This window comes from Callorhinchus milii, unplaced genomic scaffold (genome assembly GCF_018977255.1).
Source record: "Callorhinchus milii isolate IMCB2004 unplaced genomic scaffold, IMCB_Cmil_1.0 Scaffold10, whole genome shotgun sequence".
Taxonomy (NCBI): domain Eukaryota; kingdom Metazoa; phylum Chordata; class Chondrichthyes; order Chimaeriformes; family Callorhinchidae; genus Callorhinchus; species Callorhinchus milii.
In genome coordinates this window covers 18,520,601-18,548,344 of record NW_024704751.1, presented here as the reverse complement: position 1 = coordinate 18,548,344, position 27,744 = coordinate 18,520,601, and the positions used below count along the sequence as shown (strand labels likewise).

Genomic DNA, 27,744 nt, shown 5'->3' with positions numbered 1-27,744 from the left:
TTTGTGAATTAAAGTTGTACAGAAATCTTTCAAATTTCCTCCCCAAATTAAATATATTTTTATTTGAACGTAACAAGGGAAAATTGTCCCTAGGGTACAGTAACAGGCAATGGAGTCCCGCAGCTCAGTGGTTAGAGCACTCACTTCGCAAACCAGAGGACCTGGGTTCGATTCCCGGCAGGGTGAAATGTTGGGCAAGTTTCCTTACCCCACATGCCACTGTTTACCTAGCATAAGTAGGAACCAGCTGGTTAGTCGATTGGAGGATCGTTTTCCGGGGTAAGAATCCCTTAACAAAAAATAGAGCTAAAATAATAATAATAATGTGGTCACTCAATCCACTACTGTTTTAGGGACACTGCTGTGGGCAATTGGCTGCCCCAAATCTGCAAGGATTATTATTATTATTCAATTCACTTTACAGTACATTCGCGTTGCGATGTCTCGAAGACGTGATAATGCCTTATATCAAATGCAAGGATTATTATTAATGATTATTATTAGTGAGTGTTAGGTAATTATTTTGCCAGTTTAAATGTATTTGTTGGTGGAAGAAACATAAAGAGGCCAATGAGACAAAGAAAATACATATTTAGTTTAATCATTCTTATTCATTTACTAAATTTTTGTAAATATTCTTCGTTGGTTGAGATTTCTTGGTTGAGAGACAACTTTCTTCAGCTCAACGTGCGCAAAACTGAGGCCCTCCTGATTGGCTCGCGTCAGCGCCTCCGCACCTCAGGCGCTGACAGCATCAGCATCCAAGGCTGCACTCTCCACCTCTCAAAGCCATCAGGAACCTCGGGGTTCTGTTTGACCCTGAGCTGTCCTTTCTTCCTCATATCCGCGCCACAACTGGCACCGCCTTCCATCACCTCCGAATGTCGCCAGACTACGGCACTACCTCACCCCTCACGCGGCTGAAACTCTGGTCCACGCCTTTATCACCTCAAGGCTGGACTATGGGAACTCTCTCCTCGTCAGCCTTCCCGGCACCTCCCTCCACACTGCAGGTCATTCAGAACTCTGCAGCTCGTGTACTGTCCCGCACCAGACACCGCGACCACATCACTCCCACCCTCGCTCGCCTCCACTGGCTCCCCATCCCCCAGAGGATCGAATTCAAGATCCTCATCCTCACCTACAAGGCCATTCACGGCCTCGCTCCCTCCTACCTCTCCGACCTACTATCCCCCTACTTACCCTCCGTTCCTCTGACTCCAGTCTGATCCACATCCCCCGCCCCAACCGCCCTACCATAGGTGGCCTTCAGCCTCTCAGCCCCGAGGCTCTGGAACTCCATCCCCCAGTGCCTTCGCCGCTTCCTCCCTTTCCTCCTTCAAGGCCGGTCTCAAAACCTTTCTTTTCAACCATGCCTTCAGCTCCCTTCTCGACTCTCTACCCCCTCCTCGCTCCCTCCCTCCCTTCCCTCCCCTCACCCTGACCATTTCCCCACTGCTCGGGTTCCAACCCAACTGTCCAGCGCCTTGGGACGTCCTCCCGACGTGAAAGGAGCTCTATAAATGAAATCTTGTTGTTGTTGTTGTTCTGCTCAATGTTTCAGCTCGAAGTAAGCAATACATCTGATGACAATATATGCTTAACATGGAAAATGATCTCTCCAATACAATTAATGACTACTGCCAGTTCGCGAGGAAAACATTATATTGTATAAAATTTTCAATATTCCTTGATACCTCTCTGCACCATCACCAAGGGGCACAGTTGCCAGAAAATCACACGATAAGTAAGGATAAGCTTAGTACCTACTGTACACCCTAGCCTCAAGCTACAAACTCATAAGTCAATGTCAGCTAGCTCTGCCTGCTATTCCTCTCAAAAGAAAACATTGACCTTCAAAGATACTTTTCTGTACAGATTATAATTGAATTTGTAATAGGGAGACGTTTTTGGGTAAGTTAAGCAGCATTAAATAGAATTTGTTAAAGGTGTCCACTGTTTCTTTAACAATATCAACTCTGACAGAATTGAACAGCTAAAATTGATTAGCAACTTTCAAATATTAGCATTGTTTCTTCTGTGTTTAGAGGTAGAACTAAGCAAATATAAATCTTTGTTTCATGCGGCTTTTAAAGTTCAGTTATTATTCTTAAAAAAACCTTAATAATAATACTTACATTTGATATAAGATCCTCCATGTCAGCTCTTCGCTTTGTGGAGCAAAGTGGAGTGACAATGTTTTATTGTATTTTTTTTAATCCTGATAGCAAGCACTCTTTGATTTTCATTCCCAAGGACAACTGACTTCAGAAATTCAAAATCTCACAAAGCAGTCTAACTAGAACAGCTTCACGTTGAAATTCCCCAATGTACAAGCTCAATCTTGAAATGACTGACACTTGGCTCTAAAGGGAAATAGAGCTGAGAATAGCATTCACATATAACATCTGGATCCAATAGGTCACTACCCCACATGCACAGAAATGAGGATGCCCAACTGGAGCTTGCAACAGCAGAACATGACAACTAAATTTCTGTTTCATTGCTGTGTGCAATTGGCTGACCCATTTCGCCCACAAAATACACAGTCAAGCCACTTGACCGTACGTCCTGTGAAGCGCTTTGAAACATCTCAACGACATGATAAGGCGCAACATTAAATGCAAGGGTATAAAATCAAATGCAAGGATTATTACATGAAGTAAATTGCTGCTTTTTTTAAATCAAAATATACACCACGCACAATATCTACGAAGCTCTTGGAAGTGATGTACACTGTAAAAAATAATCCGTAGATGAGTTTCACTTTCAGATTCAATTATTTGAATCAGTGCGAGGCCTGGGCATTTGGTTCAATCCTCAGCTCTCTTTCCTCCTTCACATCTGGTCTCTCACATCGGTATCTTCATTCCTATCTCACGCACAATGTAGCCGAAAGTTTCATTCATGCCTTAGTCACTTCCAGACTCAATTTTTCAAATGGTCTCCTCGTCAGCCACCCCAGCTTCACCATCCACAAGCTCCAGGTTATTCAAAACTGCACCACCCACATCCTTAATTGCATAAAACTTTGCATACCCGTCACCCCTCACCATCTGGCTCCGTCTCCCATCAGATCAACTTCAAAATCCTGACTCTCACTATCTCTGTGATCTACTTGGACCTGACCCTTTTGCTCACCCCCTCCAATTGGTATCCTGCATGTCCTCCACACCACAATCAGTGGCTCAGCTTTTAGCCGCCATGCTCCCATCCTCTGACACGCCCTCCCCTCTACACTGTTTCTCCCCCCATTCTGCCTTCAAGATCTCCCCCACTTTTCCTGTTCAGTCTTGGTGCTTTTGCAACATCCCTGCAAGGCTTTCTTCAGGCGAATGACGCTATCTAAATGCACGTTGTTTTCTTTCTGTGGTAATAACAGCATAATAACAGCAAGAAACTAGGTTGGATATTCTGGAGTCATTTTAGATCCACAATGCACGAACTTCCCTCACAACTCATACTGAAGTAAAAATGAACAGTTCTATCAGAACGTACACTGTATATATCACTTGCGTGTAATTTTTTATGACCACTCTACTTAGAGATCAAAATTGGACAAGTGTGGCACTTTAGATTTACACTGCCTCACTTACGCTGCCCACTGAAGCAAGAGGAGCAACATCATTAATGTGCCTTTGCTGTGTATTGTAGTCAGTTATACAGAGGGTCGTGAGATGGCACAAAGCACTGCCCTAAAAGGTAACAGATGCAGAATAACTGTTAAAGAGAAATACGGCCACAGAACCATGGAAATTTACAGCCCAGAAGAAAACTATTCATCCCATTGTGTTTGTGATGGCTCTTCAAAAGAACAATCTGTCAGTCCCATTTACTTGCCTTTTCCCCATACACTTGCAAATTTTTAGATATTTATCTTGTTCCCTCTTGAAAGCTAATTTGGATTCTACCTCCACCATTCCTCTACACTTTCATTTCCCATGACTGGATTCCCTTTTCATCTCGAATCGGTCCGACCATTTTTCCAGGTGAGTACCTTTCTCCTTGACTATTTACCCTCCTTCCCAATTTTTACTTTAAATCGAATAATAAACAGCAATCCCACAGACATAATTAGTCATTGATTTCATGGCTGTTTGTGGCACATTGTTGTACGCAAATAAGCTGCTGCTTTTGTCTACAAAGTGCCCAGTTACAATACTTTGCAGTAAATCCTGTGAAGTGCTTTGAGATATGTCCTCCTGATATGGAAGGTGATATATGAAATGCAAGGATTATAGGATGATTATCATCATCTCAAACACCCATTTACTGGTTCCCTCTTGTTGGCACGCTGCGTTCAATGAACTACTAGTGACAGAATATGGCAGCACAATAATTCCAGGCAGAAAGTCTACTTGGTTATTTACAGCTACAGAATTTCAACTCTGAGAATGTGATGAGACGATTGGATAAAATATCAAACTGAGATCCCGTTTGCCTGTTCAGGTGGCTTTTAAAAATCTCATGATACTATTCGAAAGCGAAAGTGGTTTCTCCTGGTGTCCTGGCCAAGCCCCGTCCTCCAGATAAATTGGTCATTCGCTTCACAACTGTTTGTAGGAAATTGCTGTGTGCAAATTGTCAACTGTGCTTAGTTACATTTTACAGCATTTCCCTGTCAAGGGTTTTGAAGAATTTCAACATTATAATGTGTTACACAAAATTGCTATGATTATTTTGTAACACCTACTGAAGTATAGACTTTTTTCCTTGTCACCAATAGTATCATTATTTTATAAATAATAATAATAATCCTTGCATTTGCGTCTTCTCGACATCTCAAAGCGCTTTACAGAATACACTGTAAAGTGAATTGACTGTATATTTGTGGGCAAAACGCGACAGCCATTTGCGCACAGCAATGTCCCACATACAGTCGTGGATTGAAAATGACCAATTTATTTTTGTTTTGTTTTGGAGGGATTATTATTATTAGGCGTGTGGAGTAAGGAAACTTGCCCAAGGTTTTGCCCTGCCTGGAAATGAACCCAGGTGTCTCGCTTGCAAGGCGAGTGCTCTAACCACTGAGCTACAGGACTTCACAATGTTTTAGATTTTATGTTTAAAGTACTAAACTACAATAGCCAATTCAGCTTCGTGAATGCCACCAACCTCCAGATAAGAACCATTCATCCCACAGGACCACACTGAGAAGCGGCAAAGACACTCTGCTCGTTCCCTTTTCTCTTCAGGGACAGCGAGGTCACAATTCAGGGTAGGCTTGTGGCATTTAAGACATGTCCAAACAGTTCTTCAGGATTTCCAGCCCCCAGGAATACAATCGAGAGGGCGCCCACTCTCCAGGCCATTTGTGATGCAGGATCACGCCATCAGGTGAATTTGTGATAAAATTCATATCTGAGCTTTTAGAGCTTTTAGAGCAGAAGAACTTGTATTTTTATAGCATTTTTTAACATGAAAATACCTCAGAATATTTCAAGTCCAGTGACTGTTCTTCTTTTAGACAAACCAAACAATCTGTTTCCACACAACAAAGTCCAACAGAGAACCGTGAGATAACATCTAATTAATCTGGAGCTCCTTGTTGACTATGTGAAATTCCTTTTCCAAATAATCCATGGCATCTTCAAGAAATATCTAGACAGGACTTGGGTTTCACATCACATCCAAAGAATTGCACCTTCAATAATGCAGTGTAACCCCAAGTACTAACTGACAGTATGAACTTGAATCCACAATCTTCTGCCAATACAATTATTTTATGCAGTAACACTGTTTACTTTAGAAACAGAACTTAGACAACCATTTCCATGAACCGTGCCAATTAAGCTTCTGTTAAAACTCAACGTTCTACGATTTACGACGCTATACATTCATGCCCGCTGTCCAAACACAACGCAGTGCATCACAACATCTCTTGAAATCTTTCTAAAGACTTTTCTGGAGGTTTCTAAGAAAATCATTTGCTGAAAGATCCTTCACTGTAGCTGTTTTGCAACACTTCACTTTATAAGGAATTTTTACTGCATCGGAATCTGGCTCAATAAATAATTTCTTGAAATGGGCCGAGCAGCAATTTGGCATTCAGTTACAGTACAGTAAGCTTAACTTGGAATCATTACATTCTTACAGTAAGATACAAGATGGTTCAAAGGCTGACCTTTGCATCTTCATTTTCTGAGAACGCCCTGAAAATGACTGAATATTCTTGTTGAGTCTTCAGAATTTTTTTTTTTTTTGATTTCAAACAAACGTTTTTTTCAACAAAAAAAAGTTGCAAATTCATTCTGTGTGCAGACAAAAGTTGTGCATCGTGACTGCAGGCACTGATATCTATTGATATGATGAAACACATTTCACTGCTTGTAGGCCAAACAGTGAAAGATCAGAATGATTGAGTCATAAAATGTACAGAAAAAAGAAGGCTATTTGGCCACCATGTCTGTGGTGGTTTAAGCGTCCCCGTAGAAAGTTATAGAACAGAAGAAGGCCATTTTATGAGCAATCCTTTCAGTCCCATTTACTTGCTCCTTCCCTCGTCTGCTTCAAGATCCCATCTCATGACCTTCCTCTTTGACAGTTCTTTCAGCTATCTTCCGCCCCCCCCACCCCCTCCCTGCACCCCTCGCCACCCTCCTACCCATTCAGCCTCCGCTCTGAACATGGGTGTAAAGTTTGGTTCTCCCAACGTGAAAGCCACTACATATAAATATAAATTTGTATTGTTTTGAGATTCCTTTGGAAAGCTAATATGGATTCTGCCTCGACCACTGCTCCAGGCAGGGCATTGCGTATCCTAACTGCGCGTGAAAACATTTCTCCTAACCTGCCCATTTGCTCTTTCGCTGACTACGTTAAATTGATGCCCTCTAGTCACTGACTCACTGACCTGTGGAAATAATGTCTCCCTATTGACTCTATCAAGAGTCTAGGATTCTATTTTCTTTCTTAACAGCCTTGTCCACCTGTCTTTTTACATTTAAGGATTTATGTACGTCAATTCCTCATAATTTTAAAGACTTCTATCAGGCCACCCCTCAAACACTTCGCTCTAAGAAAAAAAAGTATCAGTTCCTCCAGTCTCTACTTATTGGGCAAACTGCACACTTGGAAATCTGCTCTGTACTCTCACTATTGCCTTGACGACATTCTTAAAGGGGGTGAGGTGACCAAAACGGGACACAATATTCTAACTGTTTTCTAATGAACAATTTGTATAAGATGAGCAGCACATGTTTGATTTTATATTCCACACCGTTACTTATAAAACAAGCCCCACGTCAGACCTTGAACCAACATAATCTAGGCTGACACTCCAGGGTGGGCTGGGGGAGTGGGGGAAGGAGGGCATTGTTTGAGGTGTCATCTTTTGGATGAAATCTTAAACCAAGGTGCCATCTGTTCAGATCCCATGGGACTACTTCATGGCTGTTTATGGGACACTGCTGAGAGCAAATGGGCAGACATGTTTGCCTACAAAGAAACAGTAAAATCCTGTGAAGTGCTTTGAAACATTGTCCTGACGTCAAAGATACCATAGTCTACCAAAGGTGCCACTGAGGCAGAAAATTTATTTGTTACGGAAGAAAGTCCACCCCACCCAAGATAGCAATTCTTTATCCTGAGGAAAGAAAAGTCCTCTGGTGTATCTATGACCTTAACATTATTTCACCTGTTATTGTTGCCTTGTCCTCAGACAACACACATTCTCTCTGGTGAAATATGTTTCATCAATACAGAAGGCGCCTTCTGACAATTGCCTTAAGGATTGTGTTCTACAGATCGCTGAACAATTTAACTGTCACCTTCTGAAAAGCAGTGATACGCAACTGTCATGTTGGGTTATCATCTACATTGGTCAAGCTTGAAACATGAAACTGGAACCAGCTAAGCAGGGCTGGCTTCAATGTATCTGAATAGCTGACACAAGAAAAAAAAGCTCAACTCTCTGTGTTACTGTACAAACCACGTCAAAGGGAGTAATTCATTTACCTGGTATTGGACATCTTTTTATGGCTTCCCCTGCGCATGTATCAAACAGCCATTGTTTGATGTTTACAGTTCATGAAATGTTTGATACCATCACAAGGGACGATGGGTTCCACAATTAGATAAAGATCAAACAAGTCCTAACCTATTTATGGTTGAACCAAAAATGTGAACCTATTTTTTCCTTTCTGATTTTCAACATGGCTGTCACTGTGGCTCAGTTGCTGGTACTCTCGCCTCTGAGATGAAAGGTTGTGGGCTCAAAACTCACTTAATATAGGCTTACACCAATACTGTGCTCACCTTTGGATGAGATTTCAAACCAAGGTCCTGTTTGTCTGTTCAGGTGGACGTTGAAGATCCTATGACAGGACTTAAAAAAGACAGGACTTTCTCCTGGTGTCTGGACTAATAATCCCCCAAATAAAATTGATCATTCAATTAATGGCTATTTGTGGGATATTGCTGTGCACAAATAGGCCACATTCGCCTAGTGTCACTGCACTATATCAAATGGAAGGGTTATTATTTTTGATGAAATGTGACAGTGAAATCCTTCCAGTAACAAGTTACTGTGCATTTACAATAAGATGAGCAATAAAACCACATATACAGTCAATTCACTTTACAGTATATTCTGTGAAGCGCTTTGAGACTTCGAGAAGATGTGAAAAGAGTTATATCAAATGCAAGGATTATTATTATTATTATTGTTTCCTTTACTAGAATAATGTATTAGTTTGGGCTTGATCACAAAGTCACATGCTAACACTCCAATAAAGTATTGTTAAACCAAGCTCCTTCCAGTTGCCAGTTTTCAGGTAGATGTTAAATATCCTATGACACAATCTAAAAAGTCAAGGGAATATCTCCAAGTAACCCTGCTAACAATCCTCCAGAAAAATTGGTCACTCACCTCATGAATGTAGAACTTGCTGGTGTAAACAGTTGTTGTGTTTGGCTACAAAAACAGTCACTACAGTTGACAGCAGTTACTTGTAAAGCACTTCAAGATGTTTAACATGATAGGGACTTTCTTTCTACAGTGATGATGATATTAATAATCATTGCATTTGACATAATGCCTTATCACGTCTTCGAGACGTCTCAAAGTGCTTCAAATGACTATAATTCTCAAAAAATACTGGACAAGCCAACTTAAAAAGAATAATCAAATGCATGTGAGAAACATGAGCAACACCAAAGCACAATTTCAAGGAATTTCACATTTTAAACATAAATTTCTACCTTCTGATCTTACAAGAGAATAAATAAATCTCAGATTGGTTTCAAAGAAAACACTTATATTCAAGTTGACATAAGCCTTAACCTCATAAAGCTGTAGTTGCAGCCTCGACTGATCTTAAAATAAACTGTTTCTTTTTGATCAGTGTTGAATTGCCTACACAGAAATAATAGCTTCACTCCGTTATTTCTAATCAACTTCAACTGAATGATGCAAATTCAAAATTTAATACTGACGAGAATCTCAAAGCATAGAGATTGTCATTTACAGAATTGAAATTACATTTCAAATACATTAGTTTTCTTGATCTCTGCTTTCATTGAGTGGTACCAGCAAATGCAGCCATGTGGAATGAGGAGATGACATAATTTTTCTGTTCATCTACAGGGTAACCAAAAAGTCGTGATACCGTTACAATGTCTAATGAGTCCTAAAGAAATGACGACCTTTTTGTTTTATTTTAAGATAATAGGGTAGCATCACGACTTTTTGGTCACCTTGTATTATTTGCTACAAATAATGTTGTAGATTTCATTGTTTAATATTAAAATTCAGAACTGTCCAAATTTAAGCTAAAAATGCTGTTGCAGTTTATACAACAAGTCAACAGCATCATTGACTTTCTCGCAACAAATCTACGCATGTAATTTGTAATTTTAAAGCTTAGTGAGGTCCTCTCCCACACCAAGCTTCGTGAGCTGATCACCCCTATCCTTGCCCGGCTTCAAGTTCAAGAACCTTGTCCTCACCTTTAAAGTCCTTCACGCTCTTGCTCCTGCGACCTGTTAAAAATTCACCAACTTGTGCGCTCCCTCCGCTCTGCAGGCACCGGCTTGCCCCATGTCCCCCGCTTGCCTGCTCCACTATCTGCCATTGGACATTCAGCCTTTCTGCCCACAACCTCTGGAACTCCATCCCGGAGCCCCTCCTCGTCTTTCCCTCCCTTTCCTCCTTCAAGGCCCGTCTCAAGACCTTCCTTTTCGGCCATGCCTTCAGTCATCTTCCCTTCTCCAACCCCCCCACACACCTTGCAATGCTAAAAAAACTGATCAATCACGTATCTCTGAATCTGTAACTGTCTTTATTTTGTCACAAAGGTTCTATGAGAACTACAATGAGAATCATTGTCCTTTTCAGGTTGGACCATTGTGGGGTCCTTTAATTCCACAGGTTTGCTAAAACAATTGGATTTGAAAACCGCACGATACAGCGATGAGGGCAATTTTCCTGCTGGTTAGATTTTTTTGGATGCATTGTATGCACATTACTAGGCAACAAGAGAAAAGATTCTGAAGAAACTGCTTTCAGTATCTTGTAAATTCAAAGGCCATAGAATTGTGAGACTTAGGTTTTAAGTTATGCATGAACAGTACTCAAACCTCTAAAATCACACACTATAACCATCAGCTCAATTGAAACTGACAATTGTTATGTAATCCATTATGTGAGATTTCTTCTTTTTTTAAATCTAACTTCAAAGATAAAATAACATGAAAATGAACTGGGAGATGTAAGTTATTGCTTCATAGCCTTACATGTTCCTGCAAAATTTGATATTTTGGTAAATCACACAATAAAACTAATATTAACTACGTTAGTAAAATTCTTATTCTTTTAGAAAACAACATTATGGGATATAGTACATATATCGGGAGATATGTTCATGTGACCGCCAGGAAGGTGGAAGGCGAACTAGATGGATCTTGATCTTTTTTNCATCTAGTATTTCTTATGTTATTATGTTAACAGTTCTTCATCCATTAATATACGTTATAGAGACAATAAAAACTTTTCAGATTAAGATGCATGCAAAACATTTATTCTTTATGAGAAAATCATAATTTCAGGATCAATAAGATAATGGATGCATTTCAGAATCTCACAATGAAGCCAGAAAGTTTGCTAATCTATCACTTACCAGTTTTTGGTGCAACATCCTCAACATTTAAGTCAAAAGCGTTCCTAGATTGAAGTTCTGATCCAAAAAGCTTGTTTGCACTGAAAGATAATACCATGCTTGAAGCAGGCTCATTTTCGTGCATCTCCAGGCATATGCATCCTGAGTAAATTATTCCACATGAATCACTTCCATCACTGTTGCCCAAACATTCCTCAATCCAACGGCACAATATTCCACAGCCAAACTGACTGGAGTTCCCATTGTTCAGTAATAGAAACTCTAAAGTGTGAAATTCCATCACATTTTCCCTGATGCGGGTGTTCAAAACAGATTCCGATGCCAAACAAAATTGGACAAAATCTTTATCAAACTGTAACAGTGTAAACAAACTCCTAGTTTCACACAAGTTGACAGCATCATAGTCAATGTAATCCAATGTGCTGCAGGTCTTGTTGTGATCGTAATGGTCCAACTGCAATACCATCAGAGAGGTATGAAAGCAAATGTGTTCCTCCTTGTGAAATTTTAAGTATATCGAATACTTTGTGGGATCTGGATTTTCGATGGTCCAGGAGCAAAAAGAGGAGGCTTTAGGGAATATGTCCTTTAGGGAGAATGATCTGTACAGAACTCCGGAAACCAACTGGTTACATACGTTCTCACTGACATCAAACCCCCAAATGAGCAGAACAAGGAACGACAATACAGAGAGTATCAGGCAATGAGCAGTGTTCATCCTATGTCATGTGTCCTGAAAAGATAGAGAAAAAATATTAAGATATTATAATAATAATAATAATAATCCTTGCATTTGATATAGCGCTTTTCACATCTTCTAGATGTCCCAAAGCGCTTCACAGTGAATTGACTATATTTGTGGGCGAACGCGGCAGCCAATTGCGCACAGCAATGTCCCACAAACAGTCGTGGATTGAAAATGACCAATTTATTATTGGTTTTGGTTTTGGAGGGATTATTATTAGGCTCTGTGTGGAGTAAGGAAACTTGCCCAAGGTTTCGCCCTCTGCCGGGAATTGAACTCAGGTCTCTCACTTGCAAAGCGAGTGCTCTAACCACTGAGCCACAGGACTCCATTGATATCAAGTTACAAGATATTAAGGAAAGTTTTTTTAAGGGACTGTAGAAAATAATCTGGTGCTTTGTGAGGTCTTAGTTCAAATTATATACGAGTGAAATAAGCGTAATTTCAAACAAAGAGACTGACATTAACACTCTATGAATACACATTTGTGAATAAGCCAAAATTGTAATTAGGAAACTCTTGAATATTCCTTGTAGCATTGTGTCAGACAGTCCTGAACATATGAAAATGTGAACAAGTTAGTTCAGATTGCGTGAACAAATGCAATCAGATTTTCAAGTGGATTCATTGTTGCGTTCGGTCATTAATGTGTTCCTCAAGACTGCACAGTTCTTCTCTGTATGTTTCGTTCTTTTCTCGCTGTTCTCCTCAGAGCCATTTTGTCTTCTAAGTCCTCCTCTCCTCTCCTCTCCTCTCCTCTCCTCTCTCTCCAGGGGTCACTTTCAGCCTTCTCAAATTCTCACTTTAGAAACTACTTAGTTTTTAGAGCTGCTCTTCTCCTCAAGATTGCTCTGCTCTTCATTCCTCCACTCCTCCAAGATGCTTTCGCTCCTCCTAATGGCAGCCCACATAACATTTAGTCAACAATAATTTAAACCTTTCTAGTAATTTGTATCTGGTTCCGCATCAAATGAATGTTCAATTGGTATGGTGGCTAGAATGAGCTAAGATAGAATTTCTATCCTCATCCTCCAAATCCCAGTAAAAAAATTCCTAATTCCGATGTTACAAGTATAATTTGAGTATTTGGATGTGCAATGTTTCTGTTATAACAAGTGATTCACTGATTTTTTTGTTTCTACGAAGAAAGATGGCAGTTTATCAGTACAAATTTCATGCACCATTTGGGTACTACTTTGGATCGGAATACTGTCCTGATTTTCTCGCTCCCTCCCTTCACCCTCTTCAGCTCCCACCCCACCCATGCGTGGGTGCCCAGGCAGCTGTGTGAAGGGCTTTGAGATGTCCTTCCAAAGTGCAAGGTGCTACATGAATGTCATTTGTATTATACCTACACAACTAAAGTATTATCTGTGCTGTAGTGTGCCTGAGCACGATTGTACTTTATGGCAAATGAGGCAATGACAGAAGCAAATACCGCCTGGGCTTTCATTTGATGCATCAGCCTGGCTCAGTGTTAGCGTCCTTGCCTCCGGGTCAGAAGGTTGTGGGATCAAGGCCCACGTCTGGACTCCAGACCTTCAAGAGTGAGGTTGATAGATATTTGGCAGGTCAGGGCATTAAGGGATATGGGGAGAAAGTGGGAAATCAGAATTGAAAGGATTAGTTGATGTACAGATCAGCCATAATCTAATTAAACGGTGGAACAGGCTCGAAGGGCTGAATGGCCTCCTCGGTTCCTATGTTCCTAATGCAGTGCTGGGGTGTGTTGTATTGTCGGAGGTGCTGTCCTTCAGACAAGACATGAAGCTGAAGTCCGGTCTACCTGTTTAGGTGGCCAGTTAAAATTCCATGGCACTATTTGAAAAGAGTAGGGAGTTTCTCGCAGTGTCCTGGCCAACAATATCCCAAATAAAATTTGTCATTCACTCCATGTCTGTTTGTGGGACATCGCTGTGTGCAAAACTGGCTGTTGCATTTCAGTCACAAAAATACACAAACAATTCAGTTGACAATATATCCTGTGAAGCACTTTGAGACGTTTCGACGAAGGTATAATAATAATAATCCTTGCATTTGATATAGCGCTTTTCACGTCGGGAGGACGTCCCAAAGCGCTTCACAGAACACACTGTAAAGTGAATTGACTGTATATTTGTGGGCGAACGCGGCAGCCAATTGCGCACAGCAATGTCCCACAAACAGTCATAGATTGAAAATGACCAATTTATTATTGTTTTGGGTTTTGGAGGGATTATTATTAGGCTGTGTGTGGAGTAAGGAAACTTGCCCAAGGTTTCGCCCTCTGCCTGGAATTGAACTCAGGTCTCTCACTTGCAAAGCGAGTGCTCTAACCACTGAGCTACAGGACTCCACAAATTATATATTATATCAAATGCAAGGATTATTATAATTTGAAGGACTTAAAAAATCTTCATCCTGAATAATTCCAGTATAGTATGTGTCATCAGTGGATTTCACGTTTTGAATTTTGAGGGATTTACCAGACTCTCTCTCTCCACTTTCTCAACCCGAGACAATCAAAAAATGCAAGAAAGTGTGCAATAAGGAAAGTTTATCTGGCTCGTTGAACCTGCTCCTTCCACTGTCAAACAAATCCTGCACTATCATAAAGTAATAATTAGATATTCCCTTATCAAATTTAATCAAGCAAATATACCCAAACATTTATCTAACCCCACACCTCTTTGAATGCTTTAAGATATCCTCCCAACGTAAAAGGAGCTATATAAATGCAAATTGTATTGTATCTCACCTCTTCAAATTTAGCCTGCTTCCTTCCACACCTTTCCTAGAGTATCATTGGAGAGTTTCAAATGTCATATTTATAGCAGAAAATAGAATAAGGATTGCTCTAAAATCCAGACAACTTTGTAGCACAAAGAAATATCATCCAAGCCATTAAGACAGATCAGAAATGGGTCTCATCCAGTGAGTTCAGTCGGTTGATGCTCTAAGTCCTAGCTTCTCCCACTACTATCATTTCTGATAGAAATCCAGTAAAATACAAGTTTTATGCACCTACATAAAGAAAGCCAATACTTAAAATGTCTCCAAGGCAAATATTCTTCATCCCAATAATCCTAGAATTTGGGATGAAGCCTTCTGAAAGCCTCAAAGGCACACACGGTGTAGGTATATGTGGTGGGAATTCAGGACGGTAAATTTATCTCTGTAAATATGATCATTATTGGAGTTGAGAGAGAAGGTGAAGCAGAGCAGGATGTTCCTTCAATAACAAATGTATAATTATTTAAATTAGAAAAATGAAAAAAAATAATTATTGTTCGTGGATTGAGTGACCACATATTTTTTAGGGGATTCTTACCCTCAGAAAAGCGATCCAACAATCGACTAACTACCGGGTTTCTACTTACTGCTGGGTAGAATATCTGATCTTTAAATAACACAATAAAATGACAGCAAATATTATCCCCATATTCCGTACAATCTTGTGATCAATTCCAGCATTCCAGAACACCTGTCCCCTCGTGTATTGTAGTGTCACACCGCCTCCACGTCGTCACAGCAAACGGCTTCTCCTCCAGCCCCTGCGTCGTCTTGTACGGTGTTCCTCAGGGCTCTGTCCTCGGTCCCCTCCTCTTCACCCTCTACTTGCCCCCCCTTGGTGACATCATCTGCAGACATGGGGTAAATTTCCACATGTATGCAGATGACACCCAACTCTATCTCTTTGCCTCCACCCTCAACTCCAGGACTACTGGCGTCCTGACCGACTACCTGTCCAACATCAAGTCCTGGATGAGGGACAACTTTCTCCAACTCAACATCAGCAAGACCGAGGCCCTCCTGATGGGCTCGTGTCATTGGCTCCACACCTCGGGCGCTGGCAGCATCAGCCTCCAAGGCTGCACACTCATCCTCACTAAGCCAGTCAGGAACTTGGGTGTCTTGTTTGACCCTGAATTGTCCTTTCTCCCCCACATCCACACCATGACAGGCACTGCCTACTACCAACCCCGCAACATTGCCAGACTCCGCCACTGCCTCACCCCTCAGGCTGCTGAAAACCTCACCCGCGCATTCGTCACATCAAGGCTCGATTATGGAAATTCCCTCATCGGCCTTCCCAACTCTTCCCTTCACAAGCTGCAGATCATCCAAAACTCTGCAGCTCCGTGACCCCATCACTCCCACCCTCGCCCGACTCCACCGGCTCCCCATCCCCCAGAGGATCGAGTTCAAGATCCTCGTCCTCACCTTTAAGGCCATCCATAACCTTGCCCCCTCCTACCTCTCTGACCTGCTGACTCCCTACCAACCTGCCCGCTCCCTCCGTTCAGCGGGCTCCAGCCTGCTCCATGTCTCCCGCTCGACCCGCCCTACCATCTGTGGCCGGGCTTTCAGCCTCTCTGCCGCCACACTCTGGAACTACCACGGTCCCTTAGCCTCACTTCCTCCCTTGCCTCCTTCAAGGCCGGTCTCAAACCCTTCTCTTCGACCGTGCCTTTGGTCTCCCTCCCACCTCTCTGCCTTCCCTCACCCCTACCCCACCCCTCCCCCATGCTCGGGCCCCGACACTTGACTGTTCAGCATCTTGGGAAGTCCTCCCGACTTGAAAGGTGCTCTATAAATGTAATTTTGTTGTTGTTGTTGTTGTATTTGTAGGCAATCGTGGCAGCCAATCTCTGCTAGCAAAGTCCGATAAATAGCCATAAAGTGAATGACCAACTTCTTATCATGTAAGCTTTCAACAAGTAATGCTCATTGTTAAATTATTGTCTGATCTGTAGGTGTATCTATGTCTGATGTGTATTATCAAATATAAAATACTGCACACAATTTGTATCAAAGCAGAGAATACATATTTTACTGGCATGTCGTTATTCATCCTGATTACAGCAGATATACTCCACGGGCAATACAATTTCCTTCTAATACGGAATATGCAATGTTCTGGCAAATTATTTCTCTGCAGCCAACAGGGTTGATGTCACACTGCCTTCAACATCCTCCTGTGAATGTCACACTGTGCTACACTGAGCTGCCAGGTTACTACAGAAACCGCTTTGAGACTAAATCAGCAGACTTCTCAAAAAACATCTTAGCTGCTATTTGCCTCCTTTTTATCCTCTTTTACAAAAGGTATACATTTCTTTATTAGTATATTTCTTGATCCTGAAAGTCAAAAGGACAACCGCAAATGCAGTAAATGTGGAATCCAAGTGGAATCATCCAAGCTCATATTTATTGAACAGCTGGAGACGCTACAATACACGAGGGGACAGGTTTTCTGGAATATTGGAATTGATCACAAGATTGTGCGGAATATAAGGATAATATTTGCTGTCATTTTATTTTGTTATTTAAAGATCAGATAACTATCAGTTGGTGGAACTCCCCGCTCCAGGTAAGTCGTTTATTCCTTTCCAGGTTCCTAGCGCCAATAATTTTTAAATCCACAAAGGAACAATTATAGATTTCTAGGCTCTTAAATTAGACTCGTAATGTTTTTTTCCCAAATGGTTGATTCCCAGCACCGATCTGTCAAAAAAAGAGGCCAAATCACTCTCCTCAGCCAAATAAAAATACGTTTTAAAAATCACGAAGGCTACATTTAATGCCACCAGGCTGATTGGGAAGCTAATTTTTGCTATCATTTTTATATTCTTATTACAGCAGCGAACCAATTAATAATATCCTTGCAATTGATATAGCACTTTTCACGTCTTCTAGACATCTCATAATTGAACCAAGACTAACACATAAAAAACGAAAGCAAAACCCAAATGTTTACTGTCAATTACTTCCTGAACAATAACATTTTATTTTGTCATAACAATGTCATCATTTTGATCAAAAGTTTACCTTGAAATGAATAGTGTTCTGGACTCAATTTATTCGGGTTTTTGCTGCCAGGATTAACAGGAGCTGAGTGGGAAGAATCCCTGTCCCCAATGACTCGTCTGTCATCCAAATCCTGCAAACGAGCCAGGCTGCCTGGTTTGTAATCAGCAGTGACTTTAAGTACTTGAAACCCAACCATCTGAGGAACCGAACTACTGAGATTGTCACAGAGAGTGTCGCTCATTTCCAATGTTCCATTGCCAAGCAAGTCACGGTGGAGCCAATTAATCTCCAAGGGGACCCTGCTTTACCATCCCACCAAGGAGGACAGTCAGCAGTTACCGATTTAACATCTGGCAAATGTGGGTTTGAGCCCTCCCGAGGTGAATAGCTGATAATCTGGAACCCCCAAATTTCCTGCTAAGCAACACACCTCAGTATGAAATGCACGAGAGCATGGCCACAGTCTTTGATTGTGGGGGAAACTTTTGCATATAGTCTACTCAGAACCAACTGCTTAATCCAGGTCTTATTGTGGGGGAACTTTTGCAAGTAGATGTGAGCTCCATGAAACTGCCTCTGCCTCCAGGTGCTCAGCAGCAGGTCAGTGTAGGCTTGAATCCTCACTGCCCGCAACCGCTTTCACCCGTTTACCATAAACCCACTTCACTGCTCGGATCTGGGTTTCACACGTGGGCTATGGGAAACCCTTCATCTGCACAGGAGCTCGGAACCATGAAAGGGATTAGTTGGACAAGTTTTATGCAACAAAATAAATGTAAATTAGTATTGTTGCTGGATTATCTGATCTGTATTTATTGCAAATCGATATTACACAATTTAAAATTGACAGAAATCTCCACCTTAATATTGAATCGCTCCGGTTCAAGCATGTCATTCTGATTAGTTTTAGTTGGCATTTGGCAAGTGCTGCTTTCAGCATTTACAAAGTGATTTCTTATTATTTACAATTAATATACACAAGAACACATTACATCTGAAACCCAAAGAGAGGTCTTGAAAAGCACTTTAAACAGAAAAGTTCAGAGTGTTGTGATCTTAAATCTGTACATATTATCGCTGTATATGGTAAAAGTAATATAGGCAGAGATGCAATAGGCAATAAATCATATAGAGAAGTCAGAATAAACTTCTTTGCCCAGAGAGTGATGGAAATGTGGAACTTGCTACCACAAGGAGAAGTTGAGGCAAATAGCATAGATGCTTTTAAGGGGAAGCTGGATAAGTACATGAGGGAGAAAAGAATAGGTTATGTTGATAGGGTTAGTTGAGGAAGGCCAGGAGGAGGCTCATGTGGAGCATAAACACTGGCTTAGACCAGTTGGGCCGAATGCTCTGTTTCTGTGCTGTATATTCTATGTAATTCTATGTAAGATGACCTGTGACTCCTTGGAGGAGCATTTTCTTGGGTTAAAACCCTATAAAATACAAACAGTTGAATCAATCTACATCTGAATATGCATTATGAATATTAATTTATGAAAGACACTTGTTGTGTTTTTGTTATCATAAACTATTTATCGAAATCCAATCCACCACAATACAATCACAATGAGTATAATTCAGAGCACAAATGCTGCTGTGACTTAGAAGTGGTTATTCAAACAAATATACGGCAGAGAAGATTTGCTGCTTGAGAAATCAATGAGTGAACTTTTTTGTGAAACCGATGACTCATATCCTCTAAAACGCTGTTGCTTTTCAATATTTTATGGCATGGCACTTTACAGAGACACACACTGAAACCTAAAGGCAAAGTCCTATTTAAATCAGTCTCCCTGGTATACTACTGCAGACTGTATTATCGCTGATGGGAAATGTATTAAATACTAAATATTTGTCAGTACTTTTAATTGCAAATATTTAGAAAAATGGGGGATACAGTGTGCCGGAATGCTGAATAAATTTCTTAAACATGGGTTGCGAACTCAGACCAAAATATTTTGCTGCAGTTCCACTGCTTGGAGCAAAGCTGTGTAGTGATGTAGTGCGAAGCCGGGTTTTTCCACTCTAAACTGCTTTAAAATAAGCTTGAAATAAACACACATAATTAACTGCAGCATAAAACAGGAGTTACTCAAATACACATTGCAACACACTGCATCACCCATTTCCCTAATTATATGCTTGGCATATGTGCAAAATATTAAATCAAGAGTCTGATGCTTTAACCTTACTAAACAACCAGTCACGCGATCTGCTCTTCAAAAACACTAAAAATGCTGCTCTAACAACGTTTCCAGGTTGTTCAATGGAACTTGCCAAAAGCCTTGAAGAAAACAGGCACAAAATTAGTATAATTTGGACATAATGTGTTCATATTCTGTGGGTGTAAAATGCTCCTGAAACTATGTTTTCTCAGTGGTTTCAGATAATAATAATGCAATAATCCTTGCATTTGATACAGCGCCTTAAGTCCTCGAGATATCTCAAAGCGATTCACAGAATATAGTGAATTGACTGTATATTTTATGGGCGAAATGTGGCAGCCAATTGCGCCCAGCAGTGATTGAATGACCAAATTATTTTTATTTATCTTGAAGAAATTATTACCCCCGGAAAAGCGAATAAGAACCGGGCTCCTACTTACTGCTCTGTAAACAACAACAACAATAACAAGATTGCATTTATAGAGCGCCTTTCACGTCGGGAGGACGTCCCAAGGCGCTGGACAGTTGGGTCGGGCATGTGGAGTAAGGAAACTTGCTCAATGTTTCGCCCTGCTGGGAATCGAACCCAGGTCCTCTCGCTTGCAAGGCAAGTGCTCTAATCACTGAGCTGCAGGACTCCACACAAGATGAACAGCTTTACGCAATTCATGACGCTTGAAAGTGTGTTCAAGCCACACACTTGGCAAATCACTGCTAAGCTCTGCAGGTTAAACACAGCATATGTCTCCTCTATTTGATAAGCGTTGTGTTTTTCTGTAAAATGAGCTGACAACAAATCTGTCCATAATGCAGCACTAACTGGCAAATGTACAGGGTGCTTTTTTGAGATAGGAATTACGGCACATCACTGGAGCAGAACAAATGAGACTTACTTTGCTTTTAACTCAAATACCTTAAACATTCCTCATAATGATGAGCATCAAAACATTCTCCCTATTAAAAAAGAACTGTGAACGTTGCAAACAGCTTCCTCAGGAAAACAGACAGTTAGCATTTAATCAAAAAGGTAGCATTAGCAGAAGACCCTAAAAGCAGTAATTTAATTTTCTGGAGAAGATTTTTCATAGTTGTTTCCATTTCCTCTAACTGCTGAAATGTCTTTGCTTGGATTGTTTCCTTGACATTGTCAATTACATTACGTTAGAAATGTCTTGGATTGAGAAGCTTAATGATTTATCGAGGAACTCAATTAGAATATCTAGAATGAGAACAACAATCTTCCTGCATATCGCTAAGGAAAATACGTAAACAAACACATCAACTTATTATTTTCTCCTCTCCCCTCCATAGGAGCAAACGTTATGCTGGGGTAAATAAATAATCTGCATTTTTATACCACAACACTCCACGCAAAGGGCAGTGAGATTGTGGAATTCTCTGCCTGAAGAAGTGGTCGAATCAGATGGTATAGATGCATTCAAGAGGAAGCTAGACACAGTAAGGAGTGGGTGAAGACTCGTGTGGAGTATAAACATTGGCACGGATTGGTTGGATGAGTGGCTGGTTTCTGTGCAGTACATCCTTTGTAAACTTTGTAATAACAATAATAATCCTTGCATTCGATATAGCTCCTAATCACATCTTTGAGACGTCTCAAAGCGCTTCACAGAATATACCGTAAAGTGAACTGATTGTATATTTTGTGGGCGAAATGTTTTATCTACCTCAGTGGGACTGCACTCGCAAGGTTCAATTCTTACTTGACCAACCACCTCCATTTCAACTCAGCAAATGGTTTCTCCTCCCGCCCCCACCCGGTCACTTGCGGGGTACCCCAGGGCTCCATCCTTGGCCCTCTTCTTTTCCTTGTCTATCTGCTCCTTCTGGACGATGTCACGGGGTAAATTTCCACATGTATGCGAATGACGCACAAATCTACTTTGCCTCCTCCAGGTACCAACTCCAGGTCCACCAATGTTCTATCAGCTTGTCGGGCACACATCAAGGCCTGGATGAGCACAAACTTCTGCAGCTGAATATGGACAAGACGGAAGCCATACTCCTTGGCATCTGTCAACATCTTCACTCCTGTGGATCTAAACTCCTCAACCTCCCTGGGCTCTCCCTCACACTCACCAAACCAGCACGCAACCTAAGTGTTCGGTTTGACCCCCAACTGTCCTTCCACCACCACATCTGGTCCCTGACCAGGACCACTTTCTTCCGCCTCCACCACATTGCCTGCCTCCGACCGTACCTTACCTCAAATACAGCCGAAACCCTCGTGCATGCGTTTGTCACCTCCCACCTGGATTACTCCAACGCACTCCTCACCGGTCTCCCCAACTCCACCATTCACAAGATCAGTTCATTCAAAACTCTGCCGCCCACAGACTGACCCGGACAAACTCCGTACCCACATCTTACCAGTTCTGGCCCAGGCTCCACTGGCTCCCCATCACCGAATAGATCGACTTCAAGATCCTCACTCTCGTGTTCAAATCCATTCACTCCCTGGCACCTGCCTCCCTCTCCAACCTCCTCACACTCCAATCCACCTCCCGGCACCTCCGCTCGACTGGCACCGGCTCCTGCTCGTCCCTCGCACTCTCCAACCCACCATCGGTGGTCGTGCTTTCAGCCACTACGCCCCCAAACTCTGGAACACTCTCCCTCAACCCCTCCACCTTGCCCCTCTCTCCCTTCTTTCAAGTCCCTCCCGAAAACTTTCCTCTTTGATTGTGCTTACAGCCACCTCCCCCCTCCCCCCGGCTCAGAGTCAGGCTCTGCCACTGTTAAGCGCTCTGAGACGTTACTCTGGAGGGCGCTATATAAGTGCAAGTTGGTTTTGACAAAGTAACTCATGAAAGTCTCTTTTACAAACTGTGGTGACTGTGGGTATCAAGGGCAAGACATGGACATGGATTCAGAATTAGCTGAAGGAGGAAGCATCGTGTCCTTGTTGTGGAAGCTGGGTCCAAACTGTATGAGGCAGAAATAAACAAGGCAAACGGGATGCTGGGCTATATTGCTAAATCAGTTGAATTCAGATCCTCACACGTTATACTCCAGTGTACAGTGGTCTGGTCAGACCCCATTTTCTAGTCACCGTGACACAAAGTGACTGTCCAGCTCATAGAGGCGGTGCAGAGGTGAGCCACGAGGATGACTCCCTAATGGTAAAGAAATAAGCTATGAGCAACGATTAGATAAGTTAGGGCTCTTCAATCTTTAGAGAAGACGACTCAGAGGGAACCTCGTAAAGATGTAGAACCCTTTAAATAGGATTGAAAAAGTAAATCCAGATCAAAACATTAGGAGCATAAAGACTGTAGAACAAGAGAATATAGGTTTAGAGTTACAAAGGGCAATTTCAGTTCAGATACCAGGAAGTTTTTTTCTTCATGCAGCAAGTAATCAAAACTGGAACAGGTTACCAGGAAAGGTAGTAGAGGGCAGGACGCCAGACTCGTTTAAAATGTATCTTAATGCACTGATGATAGGGGGACAGCGGGGTGGGTGTTCTGGGTGGTTCACAATCTTGTGATCTTGTGATATATTAAATAAGCACATAACGAAATGTAGTCAACAGTGATTACACTTGGAAAACACGAACTGTGAATTTAAAACTCAAGTTGCTTCACAAACTGGCCGTCTGCGATGCAGTTACACAAGCACTGTCCAGACTACAAGACAAGGTTCCAAAAGAAAGACAATGTTCAAGAAACCGTACATCAATTTACAATTATAGGCCAGAGTGCATTACAACACAACAACAACAACAAATTACATTTGTACAGTGCCTTTCACGTCAGGAGGATGTCCCAAAACGCTGGACAGTCAGGGATCTGCGCCCGAGCTGGTGGTTGAGATCAGGAGGGGTGGAAGGGGGGGGAGGATAGGGGTAAGAGAGTGACCAAAGGCACGGTCGAACAGGAGGGTATTGAGACGAGTCTTGAAGGAGGGAAGGGAGGGGGCGATTCAGAGACCTGCTCTACTTCAGTGGACAAATGGTAGCACCTCTCGACAAAACCAATTCCAAGATAATATACGCATCCTGGTGTCAGCTTTTACGCAGTGTGCAACATACACTATCTATTTTAGTAAGTGTTTTTGCACCCTGATGGTTCATAATGCTTAAGATTTTAATGGTTTCTTTTGTTTTTGGGGTGGCATCAACTCCAGGCATTTGCAAATCATGTAGAAAATGGGCACATCCCACACTAATAGCATGAAACACTCAGGGGGCCCTTTCCACAGGCGAGTTTTACTTATGAAATTAACAGAAATAAATACTATAAGGGACTATATCCAAAACACTTATAATATGAACACAATAATGGCATTATTATTTATTTTCCAAATAGTTTTGTCATTATTTCCTAACATATATTATTATTTAAGACTATGAACCACTGGTGATAGATGCAAGCGTTGCATTAACAATCAGAATCTATTAAACTCAATTATTAATTTTAACTAGGTAATACTGCTAGTAACACATATTAAAATTGTGTTCTATAAAAAAGGTACGATTTAGCCCCCAAAACAAGTTCATGCCATTATGCATTAATTACACAATCTGTATGTACATCAAAGTCGGTAGTTAGTGATTAGAATATTTAGTGACTCACTAATCACCACTGGACAGAACCACTATTACAAATAAAAACTGCAACTCCGGACTGATTTCAAAGGTCAATCATACAATATAAACTTTTCATTCCCAACAACAACCTCTTCCATTTTTTGATGACTATACATAGTAAATAGAAAACACACCAAATAAAATGTTTGATTTCGCTCCATGAATTTGGAGCTCCTACACCAGAAATATACAGAACAAGGACAACAACAAAATTATATTTATAGAGCGCCTTTCACGTCGGCGCTGAATACAGGACTAATGTAATCAGTCAGTTCTCCTGGAAGAGTGAATGAGAGGGTCAAAGGAAGAGAGATAGTAAGAGAGAATAATATTCCTTATACTCTTACCTCCCCCCCATCTCCCACCCCCAACACCCCACATAATGAAAAGCCCAATTTATAATTTCTTGTATTTTTCTTTCACAAAAATGATTTTGGCATTACTTTGATACTAATTAATTAAACCGTATAAATTATTCTTATTTGTTTTATCTTCTCACAATCACTACAAACTTAACTCCTCGATTACCGAAGCGCAATATCATTTTTGTGCATTTATTGCTGACCAAAAACAGCAAACAGCACCACTAGGTGATATACCCACTAGTTCGGGGACAAATATAATTACCACTGATATGCATTTTCATGACAAAAAAAACTGATAGAGATGTAAGGCAAATATTAAATACCTGATGATGCTGAAGAAGACTTCAGATTTGTTTTCAAAGTTCATGGCACTTTCAGAACTGTGGACGTCGATTTTTTTTATCTCACAGCCAGTTACTTATTATTGCTATATCCTAGACATAATCACCCTGGTACTTGTTGTTCATAGTCAAACCAACAAAGACGTTACATTAAACCCTCCCCATTACTTACTAACTCCTACATATATCTGTGTACGAAAATAATTAGATCAAGTAATTCATCCCGAAATAATCATTTTTGTATAAACATTACATTATGTACATAATATAAAACTTAACTGGGACCTGCAGTAGTTTGCCCCAAATTACCTTTATTTTTTTATATAAAGTAGAGATGGGTATCAAACAATACCTTGGTGTTTATATTATGCAAAGCTCTGACAGCTATATTGTACCAGTACAATACCCCGTTTTATTGGACGATTACAGCGAATATTCTTTCATGGTACACTTCTCAGATGAAAAAGAATAACAGTGACAGTAATTTATTCTATTTTTAATCCCGACTGTGGAACAGAACACAACAGAAAGGCATCGTGTGCAAACAGCAAACTCTAAGCACGAGTTTTGACCGACACACAAAAAAAAACAATGGGAGTTTATCAAGAAGACGGGTTTACGTCTTTCTTTTTTACATTCTTTTACAGATTTTTGCGGCTTTTTTTGCACATCTGGACGATGGAGTTCAGGGCAAAGGCAAGTGCAGGATGTACAGCACCAAAGGGTTACCAAATGAAGCAGCCAGAAATAAATCAGGTCACTTTCTGCCTGAACCCCATTTAGTATCTGTTTGTAAATCAGCTTCAGAAACATTTCCCACAATACTGACATTTCTTTGCGCGTTTAATTCATTTCAAATCATGGGGCAAAAAAACACACACACACTCACATTCCTCCCTGTTCTTACTGCATCCCACAATCGTTTATCTGAAAAATGGATTGAAAATACACCTCTGGTAATTTTAGGACATTTGTCTCAAGTTTAAGACACAGAACTAAGAGGGAACCCTCAGACGCAGTAGTAGATCCCAGAGTTCTGCACAAAATGCCCAATTTATTACAAGACTGTCTGAGACAAAGTGTGTTTGCAGATATGATTATACTTATTTTTCCTTGCGCTCTCCCCCTCCAAATCTCCTCCTGAAACAGCTCATCACTTGACCCAAACTGTACACAAACAATAACAACCCATGTCTGTCTGTTCACAGGTGATATCACTGAATCCTTCCCGTCCTTTCTTTCAGAATAAGTATATACAGTGCGTTTAACTTGTATTTAGGTATTATACATATTTATATTTATTTATAGTTTTACATTATAAAGATGCATATTTATTTATAGCTGTGCTGTATAAAGATGTATATTATTTATAGCTGTAGATTATAAAGATGTATATTATTTATAGCTGTGTTGTATAAAGATGTACATTTATTTATAGCTGTATATTATAAAGATCTATATGTTGAGCCATGGCGATCAATTGCAAGGATGGATCACACGGAATGTCATCTGGTGTCTGAACTATCACACCAACTCCGACCCTGTTAGTGTAATGTGTTGTGTCTTTCTAATCCTGATTAAATGCAAACCTATTTTTACAGTAACTATCAATCTGCGTTGCTGAACAACACATTATAGAAACGAAAACGCACACACACACACACACATAAATGTCCAACATCTGGTCAACGAATAGTTCTAAACAGATATAGACAACTTCCAATAAATAATGCAGACGAGACAGTGTTCTTTGGATTAAATACCCGACCCGGTGGCGTTATCACTCTCTTGCAAATAGATTTCTTTTATATTAAAAAAAAATGATCCCAACAGGAGGACTGGTCAATGCAGCAGATAACCACAAGCAAAATATTTTTTTAAAAATGCTGATCATTTTGCAAGAAACATGCAAATAATTTCCCAACCCTCTCCCCCCCCCCCCCCCACCCCCACACACACCCCCCATCCCATCCCATCCCAACTTATAACAGGAATGCAAGATTAATGTGAATTAATACAGGGAATATTTCGAAGAGGTGTAGATAGGAAAACGATCTCTGTGTATTCCCACTACACGTCCAGATCAGTTGCCACTGACAGATATTCACTATAGTGGGCGCTAGAGCCTGTGACTTTTTAAACCCCCCCCCAAAAAAAAAAATAATATATCTTTTTTGTGTGTGTGTGTGTGTGTGGGGGAAGAGGCAAATGCAACCGATTGCACCTTGAATTGAAACCTAAAGAAAGGAAGGCATTCACACCGTTTGCATTGCATTTATCCAATTACTCACAGACATCACTGACTGAAAGAGAGACACCGAATGGGCTCCTCCTGTGCGGTGTAATGCCCAGTGATACCCTCAGGACAAGTGCCATAACCCCCAAACCCTCTCCGATCCCCTCTCTCCGATCCCCTCTCTCCGATCCCCTCTCTCTCTCTCTCTCTCTCTCCGACTCAGTCCTTTCCGCACTTTTTGCTTATTACTAATTTGGGTTTTCGGAGAGAAACAACAAAACACAAACACACACAGAGGCACAGACACAGAGGCACAGACACAGACATACACAGAGGCACAGACACAGAGACACACACAGAGGCACAGACA

The 27,744-nt window shown here is 41.0% G+C and overlaps 1 protein-coding gene across 1 annotated transcript in view; it reads right to left on the bottom strand.

Moving 5' to 3' along the window:
- The window catches only part of LOC103179634 (adhesion G protein-coupled receptor B2), a 175,245-nt gene extending 147,767 nt beyond the window's left edge, over nt 1-27,478 (bottom strand). The window contains exons 1-2 of the mRNA XM_042338794.1: nt 27,430-27,478; nt 11,118-11,850 (exon numbers count right to left, since the gene is read on the bottom strand). Of these exons, the coding sequence (XP_042194728.1) occupies nt 11,118-11,835 (718 nt within the window). The 5' untranslated portion in view covers nt 11,836-11,850; nt 27,430-27,478. The remainder of the gene's footprint in view (nt 1-11,117; nt 11,851-27,429) is intronic.
- Between the last annotated feature and the right edge of the window lie 266 nt (nt 27,479-27,744).